At 41.1% G+C, this 24,511-nt stretch overlaps 1 protein-coding gene across 1 annotated transcript; it reads right to left on the reverse strand.

Moving 5' to 3' along the window:
* Positions 1–165: 165 nt before the first annotated feature.
* apbb1ip (amyloid beta (A4) precursor protein-binding, family B, member 1 interacting protein) lies at positions 166–23,870 on the reverse strand. Its single transcript, XM_083995344.1, has 14 exons — positions 23,676–23,870; positions 17,335–17,394; positions 16,579–16,666; positions 14,703–14,977; positions 13,553–13,630; positions 11,032–11,191; positions 7,047–7,168; positions 5,789–5,863; positions 5,527–5,670; positions 4,950–5,060; positions 2,723–2,821; positions 2,498–2,621; positions 2,311–2,369; positions 166–1,379 (listed from the first exon to the last, which is right to left on the reverse strand). The coding sequence occupies exons 2-14, from the start codon at positions 17,392–17,394 to the stop codon at positions 774–776; spliced, it is 2,001 nt and encodes a 666-aa protein (XP_083851470.1). The 5' UTR covers positions 23,676–23,870; the 3' UTR covers positions 166–773.
* Positions 23,871–24,511: the final 641 nt, after the last annotated feature.

Below are 24,511 nucleotides of genomic sequence, written 5' to 3' on the forward strand. Positions count from 1 at the left end.
TTGGTGCATTATGGGTGCACTTCATTTACTAATAGTTTTTTGAGCTGAGTCAAACTCGAATATTATTTATATGTCAATATTATTCAGCTTCTTGGTGTGTGTGCTCTTACAGTACCATGCCTGTTACTGGCTTTGCCTGTTCAACTAATTTGTCAGAAAATGCCTTCATGCAAGACAGTTAGCTACTTTTTAGAGGTTTAGGATGAGCCCCCCCCATATACGCCCACTTCTTTGCCCATTTTTGTTTTAGCCACTCTGTGGTTGGCGTCACAGAAGATCCTTCCAAGCTACATGCTATGGTTACTGATGAACCATCTATTCGTGTTGATGTCAGTCTTCTTTCACTTGAAGCAAAGCTGTTGATATGGATAAGACGACCGCAAACACTGAGCTGCAGGCTACATCCAAACCGATGTGTTTGGACCAACAACCAAACCAATTAATTTTAAATAAATTTTGCTCTTTTGCTACATTTACACCTAACCTGCACTACTCTAGATTTTATGAGCTCCAGAAACAGACTGTTGAAAACACGACTGGACCCGTCTCATCAGTCACAACTACACAACCAATGTGTTTAATCCTTTGGAAGAACACAATCACATGTTAAATATGAAGAGAGTTTTTGTTCATTAATCGTAATCAAGGTAAACGTTATGAAATGAAATATTTGTGATATTGGTTTGAAGTGATAAGGCCCAGCCCTACAGGTGGCTGTGGATGAAATGATGAGTTGGCAGAGTTTGCACCATACATAAACTCCATAATTCAGGCTATTGGTCGCTACGTTTCTTATTCATGGCTAGCATCAGTTCTGACATGAAGTCTCCACCTCCTCCTCCTCCTCCTCCTTGCAGCGCTGGTGTAGTCCTCTTAGGCGGAGCAGGAGGCATCTTCTTCACTGTTCCAGAGGGCCGCACCGGTGCCCTCGGGGTGGCAGCAGCTGGGGGTGGAGGAGGCGGTGGAGGTGGAGGAGGAGGTGCTCCAGCCCCTGTGAATACTGGCTGTGGTGGAGGCGGTGGTAAAAACCCAGGATCCGGCGGAGGAGGAGGCAGGGACTGGTCCATACCCCCGAAACACGGAGGCGGCGGCGGTGGCAGCGAACCAAAGCCCGCAGCCGGAGGAGGCGGTGGGAGGAAGTCTGGCGGAGCTTCTGAGTGGTCATCCATGGGTGGAGGCGGGGGCGGTGGAGGGAGGTTGTCCATCGCAGGTGGAGGTGGAGGGAAGTTGGTGGGAAGATGCCGCTGCGGTGGGGAAGGCCTTGACGAACTCTTGGAAGCCGCAGGAGGCGGTGGAGGAGGGAACGCTGGGTCTGGAGGCGGCGGCGGGAGAATCTCAGTTGATGGTAGGGGTGGAGGTGGAGGTAACGCACCCAAGTCCTGAGTAGACAGAATGGGAAAGTGATGCAACAAATACACATTTCAGAAACTGTTACCAGAGAATGGAAAATGATTAATCAATCTTTAAAAATAGTGGCCAATACATTTTCTTCAGTCATCAAACTGACTGATTGAATGAATGATCTGTGCACTGGCTGAAAGACTTAGGGAGGTTACAGCAGCAATTTATTGGAGTCATTAGATGAAAGTGACCCAAATGAGCAGTTTCTCCACTTTTCTTATAATTAATAACAAATTACACATAATCATCTCCAGAAACCTCTCCATGAATTTACTGTTAAAGGGATAGTTCACCCAACACACACACATCCCAGTGTCTCAGTCTCAAATCTTGCGCGATTTGCACTGACACCCTGCCTGTGTCAGTGCAAATCCCGCGAGATTTACACAGACACAGGCAGAGTAGTGAACTGAGACACTGGGAGCTTCCGCTACAAACAAGCTTAAAACATACTTATTTAATTTTTTTCAGAACAATTTCTCATGTTGGGGCTTCAATACAAGAGGGACATTACAGACGAGCTGTGTGGAGGTATTTGGATGTTTTTGGTGTGTCTTTTTGGATGAAGAAAAGTGAGCTCCGTTCGCAACCATCATATGGCAGTGCAGTGCTGCACGGAGCCCCGCTGTAACTCAGAGAAGGCACGGAGGACTCTGAAACTTCTCCCAGCCCTTAGTCGACACGAGGGTCAGTAGATAATGAGAAATTTGAATTTTGGTGAACTATCCCTTTAAATATCAATTCTTATCTCCAAAATGATAGGATAAAGTGCTGTCAAATTTGATGTGATAGTGAATAGAATATATGAGGCTGCTGTCTGATTCAATACAAAACCATCATAGGAAACTATGATGGTGATCTTTTACTATCAATAATCAACAATTTCATTGATAACAAAGAGTTGTTTACCATGTCAGGCCTGGCTTGAGGAGCAGAAGCATGGCCGTTTGGCTGACTCTGTGACTTGGCTGGAAAAACAGAAAACACAATGAGTGAACGTACAGTACAAGGAAAAGGGTTTGTACTAATACGACTACATCTGGATTGGTTCACATCGATGAAACACTCAGGGAAGACGGATCGTGTGTCGTGCTACCTCTGACGGTGGGTGAGGGCGTTGATGGATTGGAGCTTGATGGAGTGCTGCGGTTTGTCCACGCAGAGTTGACAGCTGCCTTCTTCTCAGCAGTTTTATAGTTTTCATGCAGTGATGCACCGTACTGGAAGTGTAAGGAAACACAGCACAGAGCATGACCTCACGTCTCCGGGGCCCAGTGGAGATTGTATTAGGTGTTAGAAAAGAAGTGTTTTTCAAATTTACCTTTGCGATTCGTATTCCAGTCACCCAAAGATTCATGGTCCAAGCATCGTCACAGCACAGGTACTTGATGTACTGAGACTCCTTCTGGATCTGAGGATGCTGTGGAGACAAAACCATGAGACAGATGTGGTTAAACCAGTGAAGAACAAACAGGCTGTTCAGCTTCTTTGTTCTTTTTTTTTTGCTATATTTAAAACAGCAGAACTTTGAGATTCAGCTGGATGGCTGTGAGGATTTGCTGCTTTTTGATAGTGTACTGACAAAACAAGCAATTTAAAGATGTCACCTCGGGATTTACAAATCAGTAACAGTTCTAGCACCTATTTTTGGACATTTTAGTAACCAGACAGTCAGAAATAATCATCAGATTCACTAAAAATGGTGGTCATATAGGATACTTGATGAAAAGAAAAATTAAACATTCCCAGATCATTTCCTTTTTCAGACATAGCTTATCATAAAGCAATGTTACACTAAAAATAATAATAAATACATCTCTCCTCCATTACACTACTGTGAAACAATTCAAATCTGCTTTTCAGTCTAGCTCACATTAAATGTACAATAAGCACTTTTTGGGGGTAAAGACAGACTAAAACAAGCCACTGTCTCTGGAGAGACATGGTCTATAATGGTACCATGGCCTTCCCCTTTCCAGCTATTGTCCAAACTGCATTCATGTATGGTATTGGTTGGATTTAAATATACATTGATATATTTACTGTGTTGCATTTCATTAGAGTGCTGAATTAAGAGGAAACTGAATCTTTTTTTAATCCGCCAAAGGGTGTTAACTAACTCACAAGTTGTGATGAGTTAGTGTTTCCTATTGGATGCAGTCTCGGGTATGACGGGTGCCACAAGGGGGCAGAGTGAGTCCAGAATCAATGTTAAAGGGCAACACCAGTCAAATGAATTTTAGATTATTATTTGGAATAATCCACTTTGCATTTGTTCACATACAGAGAAGGAGACACAATCAGATTTACTGTTATCTTGTTTGAATAGGGGCCAATAAGATGTTTGACTTTTTCTTTGTTACTGGTTTTATCCTAGAAAACGTAGTCTTAGCTAATCTTCCTGATTACAGAAATATTTGCAGTACAATGCAATACTTCAGAGGTCTAGAGTCAATTGTTTTCCCCTGAAGAAAAAGAAGAAGCTAAATTCAAAGATAATGGCCCGATATCAGTCGCCCATAATGAGGCTGGTATTAGACATCACCTCCGGCTGCTCCTCTGAATATACACTATACAGTATAACAACTTAATGATGAAGCTCAATTGTTTTTCGCCGTCTTCCTTGAGCTGTTGCAGTTTTCGGGCGGGTCATTCACACCACAAAAGACACCCTGCATGGCTATATGCACATCATCTGTTATAATATCTTCATACCATCTCCCACAACTGAGGCTTTAACACGTTTTAAAAAGACAGCAACCACCAGACACTAAGCTACAGTAGACTTCTGTACATGTCCACTCTGACAGGCCATTCTCCTTTGCCCTTGGACAAACAGCACCTTGCTCTCATCCCTTCAACTCAAACCTTGAGGACACTGTCTTTCACTGGTAGGTAATTCAGTTTCTTTGCCTCTCTAAGCTCTTTTCCCTTTGATCCTCCCCATCTATTCTAATGGTATCTGCTGATTCTAGTGTTTTCCAGACCAGATAGGGGAAAAGAAAGAACGCAGACTTTCACATCCCTTTAAGACTTGACCACCAACTCATCTCATTCTTGCTATTTTCACGTCAGCATCTCTCACTCTTTAATGACTACTATGGGCAGCTCCCATCAATGTTAATGTTCTCGCTTTTAATTAAATGCATGGTGCTTTTACAGTAATTTCATTTAAAGAAATTCTAGGAAATGCTTAAATAAGTCTTCTTCATTTTTTTTTCGTCACCTTCGGCTAAATAAAATAAAACTGTGTCCTTTCACTTCTTCAAACTAAACTATTTCTTGAATTTCACTTTGCAAGGCAGCTGTTTAGTTTACCATAAACGCCACCAGAAACCGCCATGCAATGCATTAATACTGTACCTTTTGCATAATACAGTGCAAGATAAGCCTCATGGCATGAACCCTCTGAAACTATAACACACCCTGTGATAGTATAAATGTTTTCTGTGTCACACTTTAGAGAAGTTACAGCTTCTTTGTTTATTTCACAGATGGCGTGTGGCTTTGAGTACACAACTGATAAAACAGCATCATTTTAAGCTTACCTTCAGAACCAAACAGAAGTCAGTTGGGGCCTTGTACTTGGTCTTAAAGTCTTTGCCGAAGTAGACGTTTACATTGTCGAACTGGAGGAAGCACACAAGGTCACGGGACGACTGAAAATAAAATAAAAGAAGATTACATTACAAGTTCGTCTTTTTTGTTCCCTTTTAGTTTGTTTTTTTGTGCCCACTAAATTGAATACATGCATAACAAATGCAGTAGATGTGCATAATGTACTATATGAGAGGTATGTTTGGGAGCAGGAGCTGCCAAGAGATCTTAGATAAGTGAATATACTGTAGGCATCCAGCAGGCAGTAAAAGCTCTAGTTATATTCAGCAGTGCATGAAACAAGAGTGGGGTTGATAAAGCAGAAATGCATAACTTTGTAGTTCCAGGAAAAAAAAACTTTACATATCTATCTATATGCAAAAACATCTTTCTTTCTGCTTGATTTCATATTCATATTTCACTACTGTTTGTTCTATGTGCTGCTGGATGTATCCCAGGTTAAAGTGGGCTACTCGCTGACTGTTGATCTTTGCCACTAACGACATCTCCCCTCTTTTGAACCCTGACCTTGGTCTTCCCTTTGGGCACGTAATAAATTCCCGAGGCTCTCAGCTGGAAGAGCCGCTGCTTCCACGACTTCTTGCCGTCTTCTTTGAGGTACATCACCGCCTCCAGATCAGGCACGATGATGGAAGTCCCACAGAAGTTCTCCTGCAGAGGTGGAGAGGGGATGAAAGGAGTGACCAAGAGGAACTCCCATTGGGAAAGCCGACCGTAGCTACGTCATCTGTTGAGAGGTTTTTGCGTGTGTCCATTGAAGTTTATTTACCTGTACTAATAACTCCTTGTCTTTGTCTTTCATCTCTTTGAGAGCGCTCCTACTCTTTTTCCACAGGTAAAAGTTCTGTAGGAAGAAAACATGACATTCATCAATTTCAGTTTGACTGATGCTGCAGCAGTTTCCCCAAATATTAGCTATGTTTAGCCATGTTAGTCCAGGAAGTGCAGTGAATGTGGAAACTAACCATAAAATCTGATGCACACACTCATATGTTCATCAAGATAAAATTATGTTAAGTCTGATGAACTTTAATCATCTTGCTTTTTTAAATTTGACACAATACCTGCAAAACCAAGTGTTAAACATAAGCTGTTAACCTCATGACGTTAGCATTCGAGTGTGTGAAATGGTATACTAAATTTAGTATTTTGCTCAAATAGCACGAGGCCAAGGTGCAGCCACTTGCATTGCTGTAGATTCTCATGTAATATTCTGACTTTAATGAAGATTATGATTTGGATTTATATAGATATTAGCTGAAAATATGACAAAAATAAAACAGCAGATTTAATTTTAAGGATGTTTTTCAAAAAAAGAAAATACGTTAAAAAAAAACCATACTGAATATTAGCACAAATGGTCTCATCACAATCTCCTTAACAAAACCCCAAAACCAGCTCTTTGTCCCTGTGTGACCAGGGTAGTTTAATTTCATATCACAGTCTGGGCCTTAATGTTTTCATTGTGGTACGTGAACGCCTGGGGGGTGGTTTCTATTCTGGTAGCTCATGTCAAAAGTTAAAGCTGTAAATTGATAGGGACGTACTGGACAGAACAGATCTGTCTTTTGTTGTGGGACGTGGAAGACATGATGGAGTGCTATAAAAATGAGAATATCTCACCAGTCTATTTGTCTCTGCCAACAGACCGAATCCATTAAATACTCTGAGATTATAAAGGGCTCCATTATATCAACAAACATGCCAAGATCTCGCCGTCTTTTTGCCTGAAGCTGTTTCGTCTGATATATTACAGTGAGGACATTAATGTAAGAGGTCATCCTGCACGGAGCAAAGACATCTCATAATTCAGACAACAATTCAGGAGTGAAAATATCCAGATGGTGCCGAGCTGAAACAATGTGGGGATGGATTTGCACAAACTATGGCCAAAAACAATGAACTAGCCAGTTTTGGGACTTTGAGATATCACATTCACATCACATCTAATTGCTCATTGTATAGGCTGCTATATAAAGAGATGTATAACTAACTAGTGTGTTGGTGCACACAGTTATGGGACTCACCTGTGGGTTTTTGAAAACCTCAAATTTTTCTCCTCGCTCTTTAAAGAGGACTTTGTTCTCAGTGTCCCTCATCCACGCTAAGAGTGGTTCCACCAGGTTCTCATGGTCTTCAAATGTCCGTTCTGCAAAATGAAATCAAACTTACACGTCAGCCGCCACCCGTAGTAATGTTCATGCGATTACAGCATCAGCTAGTTTTGGTTTGTAGAAAAAAACAGTTCCGTCATCCGTTATTATTATTTGAGAAGGGGCTGTTTATGAGCCTGTGCCCAGAAGGTCTATTGGCTCAATATGAACCCATGGCACAAGATAAACTCTTCCATTCAACATTTTATTGGTGTAAAAATATACACTTGTTGGCAGCATGCTGGTTTTAAGTATCAAAGTAAAAGTATTCATGTAGGAGTATCCTTTACTGAAGGTAATCTAGTGGGGACAATAAGTATTTGATCCCCTGCTGATTTTGTAAGTTTGCTTCCAAACAAAGAAATGTAAAGCCTATGGTTTTTAAAGTTTAAGTTTATTTTAACATAGACACAGAATATCAACAAAAACTCGAGAAACAATATAATCATATAAAGATGGTAAATGAATGTATATTTGATCAAGTGAAATAAGGGGCAAAATTCAGCAGGGGATCAAATTCTTCCCCCCCTTTGTATATAGCTGTGGTTGTTTATATTCTAGAGGCTATAAAATGTCCCATATGTCCCTTATAAAAAAACGATTCAACTAAACATTTTCTGATCCGATAGTGAAGCAACAACAAGTAGCACACAGGCCAACTTTACTCTGATGAAAACAACTAGTTTCACATTAGGGAACTGAGTTTCACTACAGTTCTCCTTTTGCCTCTAACAGACGACAGTTATTATTTGCATGATCATGAGCGGAACAATGGTGAGGGAGGTCAATTTATAAAAAAGGGGAAAAAAAGAAAAGAAAACATACACTGGTTTATTTTTTCAAAGATCCAGAAATTGTGGAGTAAAAGTCAAATAAAAAAGGAAATAAGTGAAGTACAGTGTGGGTCTAGAAATAATTTCTCAGCACTTTCAAACACTCCTGCCAATAGTCTGCCTCTTGTTTACTTTTTACAGTACATTACTACTTTAAACCAGAACCTGTCACTCTTTAATCTCACTTTATATTTCCCATGTCCACTCTGTTTTAGCCTTGTGCTATAAAACCTGCCAAAACAAATGCTTTACCATATGCACAGCACTTCACTCCACTGCCACGAAATCTTTGCATCAGCTGAGTTTGGTTCAAAGTCAGTTTCACAGCTGTGTAATTGTCTATTTCAAATGAAGTAAGGGAAGGAGCTCGATAAAACACAACCCTCCCTGTTCGCTGGAAGAACTTTAAATGGTGCTAATGCTCGAAAACACATTAAGAGCACTTTCCTCCTCCTGCTTGTCTATACACCCACACACTCGCTGCCATAGATCTCCATCATGCACTGGGCATTTGACTGTAGTTTAGCCGTGCTCCCCAATTACAGGTTACTAGCCGAAGCAGAGGTAGGCATTAAATAAATTGCTGCCAGGGTTCCAGTCTATAGTTTGACTATTACGATCATTAAACGGATGGTGTGACTTTGCTGCTGGAGTGAGTTAGTACAAGTTTTTTTTTTAATCCCTTTGAATTGCATTCACTACATGGTGTTGCAGCTCTGCAGATGCACATGGGTGAATTTAACTTTGTTTGAAGATGACGATGCTGTTGAGCTCTGTTGGCGTTTACTGTGCATGACCAGCCCTTCATTTTTTTCTTTATTGACATAGATTAAATGCAGGCTAGAAAATGTTATAGTAATGAGATTATAACACACTTCAGGGGGTTTACACACATTTAAAAATGAATGAACTCAAACATTTTCCATTGTCGAGCTGTCACGATCACCAGTTAGTCCCAAGTGACACCAGACTCCCGTGGTTGTGAGTCAAATCCGCCGTCACAAAAGACGGTATAAGTGGCTATCAGTGCCTCAGACAGCTAATTTAAACATGTGGTCAAAAATAAACCATGTTGACCAAGGGAAACACACATTTCCTCATTTGTTTTTGCACTGGCAGCATAAACCACCTTTACGAGCAAAGCAGAGCAGACAGTAAAAGAGTGAATTCAATAAATAAATCAGTATATTGATCCAACAAACAAGTGTCTGTGTATAAAAAAATTAGAATACAATTCAATACAATGTGCTGCAGATGTTAATGTCCAAAAACTATCCTCATTACTTCCTCCTGTTCTCATGACCCTAACCCTCCTGACAAAACTACAGTGCCTGTTTTAAGAAATGACAAAGACTTTTTTTAAAGGGATAGTTCACCCAAAATTGAAATTTCACTCATTATCTACTCACCCTCATGTCGACTAAGGGCTGGGAGAAGTTTCAGAGTTATCCATGGCTTCTCTGAGTTACAGGGGGTCTCGGCATAGCAGTGCATGTCCATATAACGGTTGCAAATGGATACCAACTGTCTTCGTAACAAAAAGACACACCAAAAAACATCCAAATACCTCCATGCTGCTCGTATGTAATGTCCGTCTTGTATTGAAGCCCCAAAATGCGAAATTGTCCCAAAAAAAATAAAATTCGTCCAATTTGGACGAACCAGGATCCGTCCTCTTCCCAGTTCTTCCAAATTGGACGAACCGGGAAGAGGAGCTTCCACTACAAAACAAGCTTGAAATACAGACTTATTTTATTTTTTCGGGACAATTTCGCATTTCAATTTTGGGTGAACTATCCCTTTAACATTCATCTGTAAAACTATGATCAGTTTATTGCATCTCCAACAGGAATGAATGGACTTAGTTGGTGAGTGCCACAGACAGGGCAGGGGGAAAAAATGCTTATCCTTTAATTTAGCGTGTCAGAGCTTAACTAGCTACATATAAAATTACTTGAATGTAATTTTCAAGCAAAACAACGTGGACTTAGATTTTATTGCTCGCAAAGGTTAATGATTTTACCACCAGTATTTCATTAAAACAGCTCCACCACCGAGCACAATGGCTCCCTGTTCACAATACGTAAGATCGGCTCTTTTTAAATAATATGAATGATCTCCGGAACAATCTGATGAAGTTGTTGGAAAACAGAGAAAACAGATGGTAATGAACGACTGGAGACTCTAATGGCGGCAAAGTCCAGCAGCAGGAGCAAATATAGCACAGGCTGCTCAGACAGGGGGGGGATTGAGATCATAAGGCTCCTATTTCCGCATGACAGGGAAGATGACTGACAGTGTCCAATACAACAAATTAAACCCACCTGTCTTCACTGTACGTGTGTGGAAAAGAGAGAAAGAGAGACTATAGGAAAGAAGGCGGGAGAGAGAATGAATGGGAGTAAGATCAATGTTTCATTGTGAGCTCTCTCTCTGCAGTGTGGCTGCCATTGTGCCAATAAAAACACAGTCCATCATCTGGACCAGGATGAAATATCCCATACTGTACACTGTGTGTGCGTTATGTGTGTGTGACAGTTCATATGAAAACACACTGACGGCTTATGTCGTTGAAGTGGTAATCTACCACTGCTGTGTTTTTCGGGTTCTGTTGACATATTTGCTGCTCAGCTCAGTGCTTATCGCCGTGACGTCCCTGCACTACATTACCCAGAATCACTTGCCAACATAACAACATCACCGTGACATCTTTATCTTTGTATTGTCTGTAAGTGAAATATTGGTCCTTGGAAGGAGATTTATTCCAAAGCAAGTACTGGAAATGCAGAACGCATCACTTTCTGTGCGTCTGACGACTGTTTTCACCTGAAAATACTTAAGCGCAAGCCGGACCACTACATCAACTAGTGGCAGTACATTAAAATCAGTGGCTATTGTTGATGGATTAATCATCGGCTATAAACCCTCCTCTGCCTGTTACAAATGCAGTCATACCTCCGTGTATGAATGAATGAATCCACCACATGGTTCGGTATATTATGTTAAGTCTCTCTGCAGTAACTCACCGAGCTGCAGCTCAGGGTTGGTCTCACACAAGCTCCAGTCCACGTTGCAGTCGCAGTGAGTCTTCTCAAACAGGTTGTCCAGAACCTCCCGGACCGTCTGCCTCTCGTCCACCATCAGAGTTTTGGAGCTGCCGTCGTTCATCAGCACCTTCACCACCAACTGTCAAAAAAAAAAGTGACTTTATTTTACTTTTCTGTTTGATCTTGTAAATGAAAAACAATAAGTACGATATGGTTCATATTCCAACAAGAGAAAACCTGTTTCCAGCTTTTAAGCTAAGCTAATCGCTAATACTCTGATCTCTTTGCCAACACAAAATAATAATGGCTTGGATTTATATAGCACTTTTGATGGCACCCAAAGCAATTAACAGAAAACATTATTCATTCATACCACATTCACACTGATGGTGGTAAGCGGGAGGCATTCCGACATCCCACCAGTCCAACATCCCAACATCCCACCAGTCCGACATAGGCCTCTAATTGTCTAAATGGCAACACTTAATTTTCTATCAATGTCCCATCATTCCAACAATTCTTGCCTCCTATAATCGGAATGAGGGTATTTTTTTTTCTTTTTTTAAACATCCCACCTTTCCGACAATTTCTTAAATAGCGTATTTTGTCCCCAAAAGATTTTGCACTGGTTGGGTTTAGGCAATGAAGAAAGGAGTTGGTTAGGTTTAGTAAAAGGACCAGGTAGAGGCTAGACAGGCCAGATAGATAGAGAAAGTCCAGAAGTAGAGAGAGTCCAGATAAGTAGGAGGGAGTCACCTGCTGAGTAACGCACATTTCCTTATATTGAAAGCCTTGTCGGAATGGTGGGACGATGGCATGTCGGAATGGTGGTATGTCGGAGTGGTGGGATGTCGGAATGACCGCATGTAACCGTGCTAAGCTACATCTGTAGCCACAAGCTGCCCTGGGGCAAACTGACAGTAGCGTGGCTACCAATGCGTGCCAGATGGCCCCTCTGAGCACCACCAAACATTCATACACATTCATACGCATTCACACGACGCAAGGTGGGTAAGGTGTCTTGCCCAAGGACACAATGACAGTGACTGGGATGGAGCAGGATTCCAACCACCAACCATCCAGTTATTGGACGACCCACTCAACCTCCTGAGCCAGTGTCGCCACAAGAGCAGGTTAGTGGATCAAAACTGCAAACTAATTATTCCTCAAGCGTTGGTTATGCCATGAGGTTTTCGTGTGTCTGTCTGACAGATTGAAGTGAAGTGTTTCCAACATGTCGTGGACAGCAGCAGGTGTCTCTGGAGCGAGACGCCAAATCCAGCCTTTAAGAACACGCAGGTTGTTTGTTTGCCAGTTTAATTACAGGCTACACACACTAAATGGATGTTTGTGTCTGCTAATGTCAAGTGAACCAGAGAAGGTCAAACATCAGCACTTCTATCTCTCTCTTCTGATGAACTTCTTCAGTAATCTCCTCCATGTGTTTGTCCCTTTTTTTTGCAGTCGTAGCACCTCCGCCCCAAGCTGCCTGAGACTAATTTTGCTCCAGAGTGGAGCAGCGCTTTTCCCTTACAGCCTCATATGGCTTCACGCTTCCTCTCATCTGGAAACAAATCCAGCTTTGGGAAAGCTGAGGGGTTTCGCAGATCCAACATCGGCCAGTCGCTTGCCTCGTGTCATAAAAATGTGGGTTTCAGAGATGTTATCACAAGAGGGGTTTAGAGCGTTAGATCACATGTTACTCGGTCTCAACCTTCCCTGGACAACAATATTGTTTTGGCATGCGGATGAATGAAATGTCACCGGATAGCAAAATTATTTTTCCTCTGACGGTACTTCCTTGGTCAAGGTGGATATCTTCAAAGTAGATGATCCATGTCGAAACCAGTGGGTTTATCTGAAACCTCACACTGCATTCTGCCGAAACCGCTGAGTGCACCTTACCCCTCTCTGTGCTACACCAACAGATGTTCCTGTGAAACTGACCTGTGGTCTGTATTTCCTCAGTATTCACACACACACACACACACATATACACACACAGCTGTTTTCTTTGTCGGTTGGTAGGATTTTACAATTATTATTATTATCCGACCAGGGAAACAGGCCTTTAATAGTGTCACCTGTTCCATGAGTAGTATAGAAGATGGCAGTCGTATTATCAGTCACATCTCCAGTGATAGAAGTATGTTATGCGACTGGCATGAGGCCAGTCCGGTTTTGTGCAAAACTGCCAAATCTTGAAGTGAAGCTTCACATGCATGACCACATGTCTGCACATTTGTGTGCCGCTTTGAAGCCGAGAAAGTCGCCACATATCACCCAAAGAGGAAACAGTGCTGTCCTGCAAATATGAAAGCACTCATCCTTTTATTGTGATGAATGGCTCTTCACAAAGAAAAGAAGGGAAGTCTTTTACAGTTAAGTCCATGTAGCCATAATTCACAGTGTCTTTAAAGTTTACTGTTTCCAGTGGACGCGAGATCAGAGGAGTAGCCTATGGCATAGTATCCCGCACATCAGTGTTTGGCTGTCTTACCTTTTTCACTTTAGCCTCCTTGAGCTTCTCAAGAGCCAGCTTGATTTTGTCAGCTTTCATCTGAGCCTCGATTTCCTCCTAAATAAGACAAACAACAGTCTGAAATTAATAGATGTTAATCCACCATTAGTTCTAATCTAGTCTAAGCAGGATATCTATAACTTCACAGTATCATGGCTCCACTGTGAAAAATGAACAGTATTAAACAATCGTAAACATCGATAAATCACTGGAAAACAAACATCCCATCCTGGTGACTCCATATCTGCTCGGGAGGCGCAGACAGTGTTTTTGTTTTGATTTGGTTTTAATTGCACAAACTTCCCATGGGTGGAGAAGTGTCCGTTGAAGAATTTAATTTGTGAAGTTTCATCTAATCTACTGGATCTCAATTAGCAGGGAGAGGACACATTAAAGTCCCGCAGACAACGCTGTTTTAATGAAGTCGCACACCTCTCTGCTTAACAATGACGCATTCTCTGCCTCAGCACAGCTGGTGTTTTTACCTCAGGAGGATGAGGTAACAAGCTCTGCTAAAGCAATAAGCTCCTGTCTGGCCTCACCCCCCACCCTCTCTGACCGCTGCCTGCCACATCTTCTTACCTCCCCTACTCCAACCTTTGGTATTGATCCTGTTACTCTTTACGTAGCTACGTGTTTGATCTGTTCCAGACAGACTCTCGGCTGTTTTTGCCTCACATACTGTAGGTCTCTGAAACTGTAACAACCTCGCCATGATCTCACCGTCCAGCTGTTAGAAGACCAATACCACTCTTCCCAGTTCCACAAAGACAAAAAAGGATTCACCAGAAATGTATAGGCTGGGAACTGGTGATGGTTTTGCTGTAATTAAGTTTTGTTATGAATCACTTAGTTACATCAATTATGCCACTGATTAAACAGAGACTGTGGCACTATTGCCTTTCTGCTTCATTATATTCTGCTATTACATTCTAAAAGCCTAACAAAGCAGAAATGTTATTGTGGCTTTTTCCTTGACAGTGTATGAAAACGCTCTCTGTTATTCTTAAAACTCTCACTTCTTAAATTTTGGACCGGTTCCCATGAGCAGAGATAGAGGTTAAAAGGCAGTTTCAGATTTGATGCTGCTATCTTGGCATGCTGACAAACTTTGCACAGGCGGACACACCATTGTAGGCTTTGAAGACTGCGGAGGTGGCAAAGGGGAGGCGGCAGAAGAGGCCGGGGTGCTAACGCTGCTGCTGGTGCTGCTCGCTGGTGATGCTGGGGAGGCGGGGTGTGCGGCCAGGCCTTTAGGCGGTGGCGGCAGGCCTGATGACGGAGGTGACGGCGCCCCCAGACCCTGTATCTCCGCTGCAAGTTTCTCTTCAGTGGCATTGAGGTCGGCCACCAAATCAGCCATGAGCGCATCCAGATCGGTGTCCTCCAGTTCTTGCAGGGACTCTGGTGTCAGAAACAGAGTCATTTTGTCAAGACATAAGGCAAAGGTGTAAAGTACAAAGATTATTTTTAAAAATCAGAATTGAGTAATTCTCTAACACTCTGTAAAAATAGACGACAAGTCTGTAAAATCTGTCAAGTTGGATATCCCTTAGTTCCTTTTTCAAAATGTGATTTCCCTTTTTCTGTATTTCAACTAAGCAATGCAAATCTTCACTTTCAATTCATTTGTCATTAATCTCTCCTTGCCTGACCCCATGAGAAAAAAAGTCTGTTGTACTGTAGGGTCAGTAGGAATAAACACTTTATACATTGATCAGTTAATGCTTATTGGTAAAGCATAAATGGCCAGTTAAGCATTAGTAAGTCAGAATTGTTTGTTTGTTGACCAAACTATTTCAACAAATATTGGATTAACTCTCCTGACTTTTTGTACAGACCTTAATGACATCCTCAGAATGTATTATAAACACTTGAGTAGTCTTTCATCACAGTGATACTTCAGTTTTAACCAAATACCTTTAAAACTAATGACAATCCATTACATGCACCATGTGTTTAGTGCTAATTAATTACATATAAGCATCATAATTTGCAAATCTAACCTGGTAAACATGGCTGACTTATCCTAATCACAATTTGTCTTGTAAAAAGCATTATGGAGAACTTTGAAAAGTGAATTTTACAGAAAGCACTGACATACTGTAGCTGACTTTAAGTTGCACATGTAAACACCGGAAGTATAATTGTGTAATAGTATAGGCTACTTTTAAAATTGACATTACTCAACTCTACATCAGCAACCATCACTCAGTATTACGCTATTACAATAACACTCACTAATGAATTGCCCCTAGGGTCTATCTAGTTTTTTAAAGTTTTTTAAGCCAATGATTTGTTGGCCAAGTTTGAAGAAATGTCGCTAAGCTTTGTGTCTCTTGTTATTGTTCATTGATTAAGACAAGCTGCCCTCTCTTATGATGTGCAAGGGATAATAATCATCAGCATGTTTTATTGTTATTGTATATGCTAGCATGCTGAAATTAGCATTTGGCTCAAAGCACCAATGTGTTTGAATATAGCCTCACACAGCTGCTAGCACGGATGGAAATTTTTAGTTTTGTAAGAAAATGAAACCATTTGTTCTGTGATTTAGCTGTGTCATGGTAGGTTTGTGTTAAGGTCCACTGGGACACTGTGTAAATAAACCTGATTTGACATGACTAACGTACTTAATGACATATGTACTAAAAAAGAAAACAGGGGAAAGAGGATTTATAGAAGAGTACTAATAACAGATGTTGTGACCTTGCTTTAACATTATTACTGCTTGTTTTACAGCCCATAAGAGCCTGAGGCAAACACTGGGTAATTAGCACGTCGTAGTGACCTTCGTCTTCATCTCAAATCGCATCTTGAACAGTAGCCATGCAGACTGCAAAGCAACTGAATGCTGAAATTCATCACCGACACGATAAAACTGGTTAAACACTGGATATACAGTAACAGGCTTTCACCAACTGGCATGTTGTCGCAACAAATACGTTCAACACCCGGCTCTTTGTAGTGTTTCTTAATGCATGACAGACAAAATGTTAAGTCACCATTGAGGTCAGTGTAGCCGATGGAGAAGTTAGTTTCCTGCTTGGTGGTGGGGAAAGGTTCAGGCGGTAGAGTTTCCTCTCCGAGACTCTGCAGGACAGAATGAACAAGGTGGTGTATAAGAGCATGAATACAATATCTGTACAGCCATGGAACCCCCTAGAGGCAGAGTGAGTTAATCCACAACACATTCTGAGTGCACTGAAACATAAACTGTCCCCAAAACATTGTGTAAGAAAAGTCTAGGGTTTACACATTTAATGTTACATCTGTTTTTGGGTATACTGCACCTAACAGGGCTTCTATGTGTAATATTGAGACCCCCGCCTCTACCCTGGGGAGATGGAAGTGATTTAAAATGACTGGTGGGCTGAAAAACAACATCAAAGTGATCAGCGGGACTTTTCACTCAGAAGAGAAAAAAAAAAGTCTAATCTCTGGCTGGCTCACGGGTTTGCCATTTGACCTCCTCTCTGGAAGAAAGTGTAATTTATGGTTGTTAGATGACCACAAAGAGTGTTTCCCCCCCGCCGCGTCTGTTGTGCTTGCCAGTCTAGAGTGTCTCGGTGATCGATGGGGCACTTTAGTGAGTTTGTCATCTGTCTTTAAGGCAGAGAAGTCAATTTAAGAAGAGAGAGAATTAACCCTGGGATGTCTGGAGGAAACAGGAGATTGCATGAAAGCTGTGTATGAACCAAACTATATGTTAATCATAATATACAGTATGTTAGTTGCCAGTGACAGCAGGTTGACTTTACCTGAGTGAGGAGGTCCATCTCCCCCAGCATCTCGGAAAACATGGCGTCGATGTCGTCCATCTGTTTAAGGCAAACAGAAATTGTCAGAAAGCAAATTCATTTCCCCATGTCACCTATAAGCTGCCTACTGTTGGGGAACCATGTCTATCAATGAGCCGTATTGATCGGTGCTGCAAGGCAACAAGGGATTTCCATTGATTGGATATGGTTGTCATGACGAATGACAGCCAAGGAATGTGTGGAATGAAAAGGTGAATCCATTTGCATGGCGACACCAATGCTAAATTCACATGCATGTTGCGCAGGCTGTGGTTAAGACACAGTGCTGCTGCTTTGAAATCGTTGTGGTTGTAACGTGTGCCCTGAGGCTATACTATCTTGCAAAACATCTCCAACTCAGACTGAAGGAAGAAAACTATGTATGCTGAACTCCCAGGCATTCTTTTTTTTCTTTTCCAGAGCTTGTTGTATCTTGTTACAGACGTTGAACTGGGAGGTGCAATATTATTTCACCTCTGCATTGTTTGTGAACCTCAAAATTCAGATTGACTTTATTATTGACAGACCCGTGTGGGCCGTGTCAGGCCATCAGATAAAGTTTATCTTGATCAAACCACTGGACTTATATAATTTAAACATCTTCTAACCCTCCCTCTTAAAGGGGGAAGTCTCATGCAAGTTGCAGTATACATTCACACCTATAATGTCTGAAAAACCATAAACCCACATTGCATGATTACAATGGACAGTGTTTGTCTCAAAGATAACAATGTACTAAAATGAATACCTCAAGATCAAAGATATTGATCAGAGTCTGTCCAAACCAGTGCATGCATGCTTGCAAACCAAGTCTGACGTCTCAAGGCCGACTGTTGCAGTTTTGTATAGTTTAACTCTGACATATGGAGCAAAATGTCCGAACCATCATGCTTCCTTGTTTTAGTTTAGCAGCACAACAGCCTGAGGGACTACTATAGTAGCTGTGCAAACAACTCTGCAAGATTCACTTGAGATTTCCATCTGTAATTACGTACAGTAAGCTGTCTCTCATGTATCATTTGAAGCCTCATTTCTCAAAGCAAATGTTATTGTGAGCTAGAATGTGCAGTCAAAACAGAGTCCCTGTTTTCTTACAGTGGAGCTCAACCAGTAGTCAGAAACAGGGCTTCGCTGAGGGTGTGAGTGGGAGTTCATTCAATCACAGCAGGGCCTACATGAGGTATTACCATCAGTAACGGTAGCAGTAGCAGTAGTGCTGCCATACAAGCTCCTTACTCATCTACCTCAGTGGTACTATATGATGATGTTTAATACACTTCTTCGTACTGTGATGAGCAGCCAAAGGTGCAGTACTGAACAGTCGCTGAAACTGATGAACCAACCAATTATGTGTCATGCGCCGGATTAACCACTAAACCACTCAGTGCTCAGAAAAACAGCTGTTGGTGAACATTAAAGTTCTTCTTCAACAACCTGTGCTTTTGTGGCTGCCAACAAGCTTCACTGACTTCCTGTTTACCCTGCAAGTGCGAAAACGTAATTGTGGATAAAAAAAAAAAAAATTTCACACATTTTTTCACATTAATAGTTAATAAGCCACTTGCAAATGACAGTTAGAAAATAAAAACCTTCTTGTAGGCCTATTTGATGTTACTACTTTAAGATTTTGTGGATCTGTCCGTTGTTTAGTCAGTCCAACACTTTGGTCCGAACTATAGTCACATACACATACATGACCTAATTCTTTTCACAACTAATGAAATTTCCATTAACCACAGCTGTTACTTGTGTTGTGCTAATTGCTAAATGTTAGCATGTCAACCCCCTAAATTATGGTGGTTAGTGCTGTCTGCTCAACATCAGAATGTAAATATCGTCATTGTAAATATTTTAACATGAAGGCGTCGCCATTCATCTGAAAGCACCACTTTGCCTCAGTAGAGGTGCTACAGGCCTATAGACTCTGAGTCATATCCTTTCAGTGTTTTATGATGATGAAGTGCAAAGATGAGCGTGTCATCTTTGCACATGGCAACAGAGAAAATATGAGCTAATGCTTTATTCAATATACATCAGCATTCAGCAATGATGTTTTTAGAGCATAGCAACAAGTTAGCATGGCTATCTGGAAACTGGTCCGCTCCCTCACTAACCTATTACAGGATTAACCAACTGTTGTCAAAGATGACCGATTTTGTAACTAGGCCTACATACAAAAGAAAAAGCTCAAATTTTCCTATCCTGATAAGATCTTTTGTGAGCAGAGCTGAAACCTGTGGTAAAAAGTGACAGACAGTGGTGAACAAGCTTGGACGACGTAGATCCCCACTATTAGAATTCAGTCATTAGGCTGTTGTTATGCCAATGTGTTGACTGAGTGATACGATATTGGATGATCATGATGATGGTGAGAAATTAGGTTTGTTATCATGCTTCTTCTGCTTGTTGCGAACGTTGATCAATAGCATTTGCCCTTATCAAATAGAGAACTAGCTCTGTGGTGGCTGCTGTTACTTACTTATGGTTAGATTATTCATTTGATTGTTGTCTGCTTTATACACAAGACAATAATTGTTATGCATACAAAACTGGACAGTCAGTAGATTGTGGTACTGATTGAACAAGCCTATGTTGAGTTTCAAGGCTTGCTTATCTAATTATGAAACTGAGTACAGTTGTGTTAAGGGTACAATTAGATATAGCGGTCAAGTTAAAGATAAGTGTGGCTAAATTATGGTCGCACTCTACATGCTGTGACCTAGCTACACACTCATCTTACATTTTTTATAGTCAGCTCTTTTACTGTACTAACTAGCAGTTCGTTTTAGATCCACAAACCCCTTAATTTCATTGGTTTAACTCAACCATTCAGATTTTCCCTAATTAAAATGTTTCATAACCAAATCCGGGTCGTCACTTTTTATCAGCCATTTAGATTTTTTTTTTTTTTTAAGTATCTTTCACAAAGTGTAACTCACAGTTTACTAAACTTACCAGGCAGCAGGACAAGAGGAAGCATTTGCAGGAAATTAATCAAAGGAAAACCTTCAGTCTCACTGTGGATGAGACAAGTGTGACTGATCGCGTTCCAGGCAAAAGTTCAAACAGTGCTGTGGCATGATGTTTCTCATTTAAATGTGAAATGGATCGATATTGTTCCAACATCTAACATATGGTGTGTGTTGGTTGGAGGCTTACAGGAAACTGTAGGCTAACAGGCCACCCTCACATTTTGTCATTCAGTCAGGACGGACTGTACGAGGACTTACAAACCATCTCAGGGAGTGATGACGGTTATTCTGTACCCTGACTGAATATTATTTGAGCATCAATCATAATTTCCAGGTGATATAGCCAATATGAATGAGTCTTTCTAACTGTTATAAGCAAGTAGGCCTCTACTCTTCCACGCCTTTAGTGAGGAAGTGGTGAAGGGCAGATTTCCTGTCACTAGCTATGTTGAAATCGGAAATGGTGACATGATCCACCCACTGTGACTGTTTACTTTGACGATATTGTCACGGTTTAATGGCTTAAAAACACAATTTTCAAAATCTAGCGTGAAATTTATGAATATAATTATTCTACATTAGAGCTAAACAAAACAGAAGAATTATAACATTGAAAATACACTTGATATAAAATACAAAATCACATGTTACATCACATTATTTAGGAAAATCTATTACTACTCATTAAACATTCAGTCACTCCCTGAGTTATTTTTATCCCCTCTTCCTGCGGTGTCACGCTTTATTTTTGTCATGACAACAGCAATACAACAGATTTCACTCTAAACATGCGACTGTATTCCACATCAATAGAGCAAATGCAAGTTAACACTCTCAACTTCAACCTCACTTTCAGTTTACACCAGAGAAAAAATAAATACTGTTAACCAACATGTCACTCAGGGGTGGACAGTTAGGCTAAGAAAGTACATTTACTTAAGTGCTACAGCTAAGTAGTACTTTTAAGTATTATTTTGACTTTCTCTCATCCTACTTAAATATTGTCGATTTAATCTCTTATACTGTGAAGAGAAATTGGAGAGGATGTTGCTTTTGGTCAGATCTTATAGCTGGCTAGTGGCTATAGAGCTAAAAGAGTACAGAGTATTAAAGCCACTTGTTGCTCAGACGTGAAGAACATTAATCGATCATCAAATGAAATGTAGTCCACCCATCATGTGGAGCATTAAACCAAGGAAAGTATTAGCCTACACTTTTATTAATTCCTCCATCTGTAGGTGTGACATTTGCAAATGAAACACACTGAGACACCACAGAAGAGGTGTGAGGGGTCTAACCTATAGCTCAAGGTTGTGTCACAAAAACCATGTTAAAATTGTGGTCATGACACTGAAGGTGTACACTGAAATGAATGGTTTGATATTTTGAGAAATGGTGACATGATCCATACCATTGTGTAGCCCACGTGTCTGTCCATTATGTAGCTATGAAGCTACATCAAAGGGGCAATTGGCTTATTTTAGCATAAATAGGCCTCCTGGAAACAGGGGGGAACAGCTAGCTCTGTTCCAATGTAACACAAAAACACTTTAGTTTGAAGATTAGTGGAACTTGTAGGTAATGTTTATGCTACACTAAGCAGCTAGCTTACTCTGGCTTGATACTTAGCAGACACATGAGAATCAATTGGCTCTTATCTAATCTCAGCAAGAAAGTGAACAGGCATAACTCTCATGTGTAACCAGGCCTTAAGGAAAATTAAAACATAAAACAGCAAAATAAGGGGGAAAAACACATCTTTGGCTAGAGATAGGTTGACGTGGATCTGTTGTGAAATCATGCAGAAGATTTTTATCAGTAACATTGGATAACCTTTGCAGCTGGAAGTGGGAGACCAGCATGACAAACCAAATTTGAAAGAGCTGATGGTGATGTATCAACTGCTCTGAAATGAGCTCACTTTTCCATTTTAATCACACGAGTTTCAACATGTTTCTGTGCTTTTAGTTTGTAAACTAATCAAACTTATTCACATTTCAGGAAAACGGTCTCAAAGACACTCCGCAGCCTTATGACACCATCTCTGTTTTTCTTTCTAGAAACACCTCTGGAAATATGTGATTTGTCAGCACTATAGTAAATATTATTGGAAACGCTCGGGCATGAAACTGGCAACCCACCAAACTCTCACAATGCATTGTGAAAACACAACACTGTACTTAACTGCACTTCAGTGGATACCGCTGCACTGGTATTCACTGAAATAAAAATACGGCATAAGTGACTTTTGCTTCCCTCTTGAAACCAGTCCCCCCACCCCTTCCTCAAATAATCTCAAATATATGTTTCAGCCTTTTATATAAGACTGCACATGTGTAACTGAAGCTTCAGGCAAGAAAATGGAAACCAGACAAAAACTATGAGCAGAGTTGCTGTATCAAAGCGCAGCAGGTTTACCATAATCTACAGAAACGACCTACTAACTATACTAGACTTGTGTTTTATGCAGGTGTGTTTGCAGAACTGGATTTACTCCTCTATTAAATTGACAGATTAGGGAGCAGGCGGCAGAAACTAAGTGCTGGAGGGCATGAAAATCACAGATTTAGAGTTGGATCCAATATGAGGAAGGCTTTATATAGGTGGCCATGTACATTTTTTAAACAGAAAATCCCTGTGAGTCACTCTACAGTGAGTATAAACATATACTGCAGTGTTTTCTTGCTTGACAACACTTTAACAGTTTCCATCATCTCAAATGCACATGTTCGATGAGACATTATATACGTAATGAGGTCCATTTTTGCAGTGATTTAATCTCATCTCTAAAAGCCAAATGTGCAAAATGTTCCTACAATCAGAGACAAACTGACAGCACAATTAGCTTTAAAATAGGAGGCCAAGCCAATCGGTTTTCTGTGGTTATTGAGTCATACAGCAGTCTGGCATTAGAGCAGGGTCCACCCAGTTGGAAAGCAAGTAACCAACACTCATATTGAAACAAGTCTAATGACTGTGTTGCCCCTGTACAGAACCCTAATTAAGCCTTATCTCATGAGAACAGCCAGATCTGAGGTGACAGCGACAGTTCTGTGCAATTTCTTTGAATGCTTTAACATAATTTGGCAAAGACTGAATCACAAAGGAGGCTTTAAATCATGAGCTCTGACAGGATGTGAAAGATTCTCGGTCTGTTTTATGAACATTATCTGTCAAGTTTGTCTAGTTCGACGCAGTCTGCTCTAACTGGGTCTAGAAAACGGCGCTGTCAAATAAAACCACAAGGAGAAGTCAACGCCGAGTACAATCATGGGTGTTGACCGTTAACCGTGAAAGCACAACATCCAACACAAGAGAGCTGTAACTCACCTTTTCAAATGTTTTAGTCCTTGTTTCACCAGTTAGTATCAGGATAGCCGCTTCATGGGCAAAGGCTTTTCTTAAAAATATTGTTCTCTAATAAAGTTCAACACCAAAAATCAGTCACATGCAGGCAGATTTGGGTGTACTGATGTGGATTGCATCTGGCCCTTTGACTGTTGTCTTGTTCCTGCTTAATGCGGAAGTTCAGGTCTGGACCTGTCATAGCATTCCTGTTCAGCGCTCAACACTTTCACAATAGTCTTGTCTGAGCAGCGCTGCATGGGCCAGCCCCCCTCCTTTTGACAGCACTCCTTATCTTCACTGTACAGTGAACTGCAACTGTTTCACAGCTTGGATCAGAGACACCAGGAGGGGGGGTGAACTCAAGAATAGCCAAAGTCATGCTGTGAGAGCACGGTGGTGACTGACAACCGCTTGGGCACATGATGAAGTTCGCGGAGAAAAGTAGGGGGGAAAAAAAGTTTTGTTGGGATCGACAGAACGGCTGAATCAGCACAAGGAATGTGACGTGCACGGTTAATAATTCACCTCGCTGAAACTGATTTACAGCAGGTCTTTAGACAGGAGTGGTAATGTGGCAGGACGTCAGAGCAGAAATACAGAAAACACACACTGCCTGCAACACAAGCTCTCATGTACACTCTGCCTTTTTTTTTTTTTTTTAGTTTTCTCTGAAAATCAGGGGGGGGATATCTCAAGACACTGGTGTGGTGCAATAAGGTCATTTATCTTCAGGCGGGAGGGGGTGAGGAGAGTCAAGCTGTCAAGGTATGAATAGCCTCCGGCTCTTATCTGACCATGCAGACACAGATAGCTCTATT

This window comes from Trachurus trachurus, assembly GCF_905171665.1.
Source record: "Trachurus trachurus genome assembly, chromosome: 20".
Classification (NCBI taxonomy): domain Eukaryota; kingdom Metazoa; phylum Chordata; class Actinopteri; order Carangiformes; family Carangidae; genus Trachurus; species Trachurus trachurus.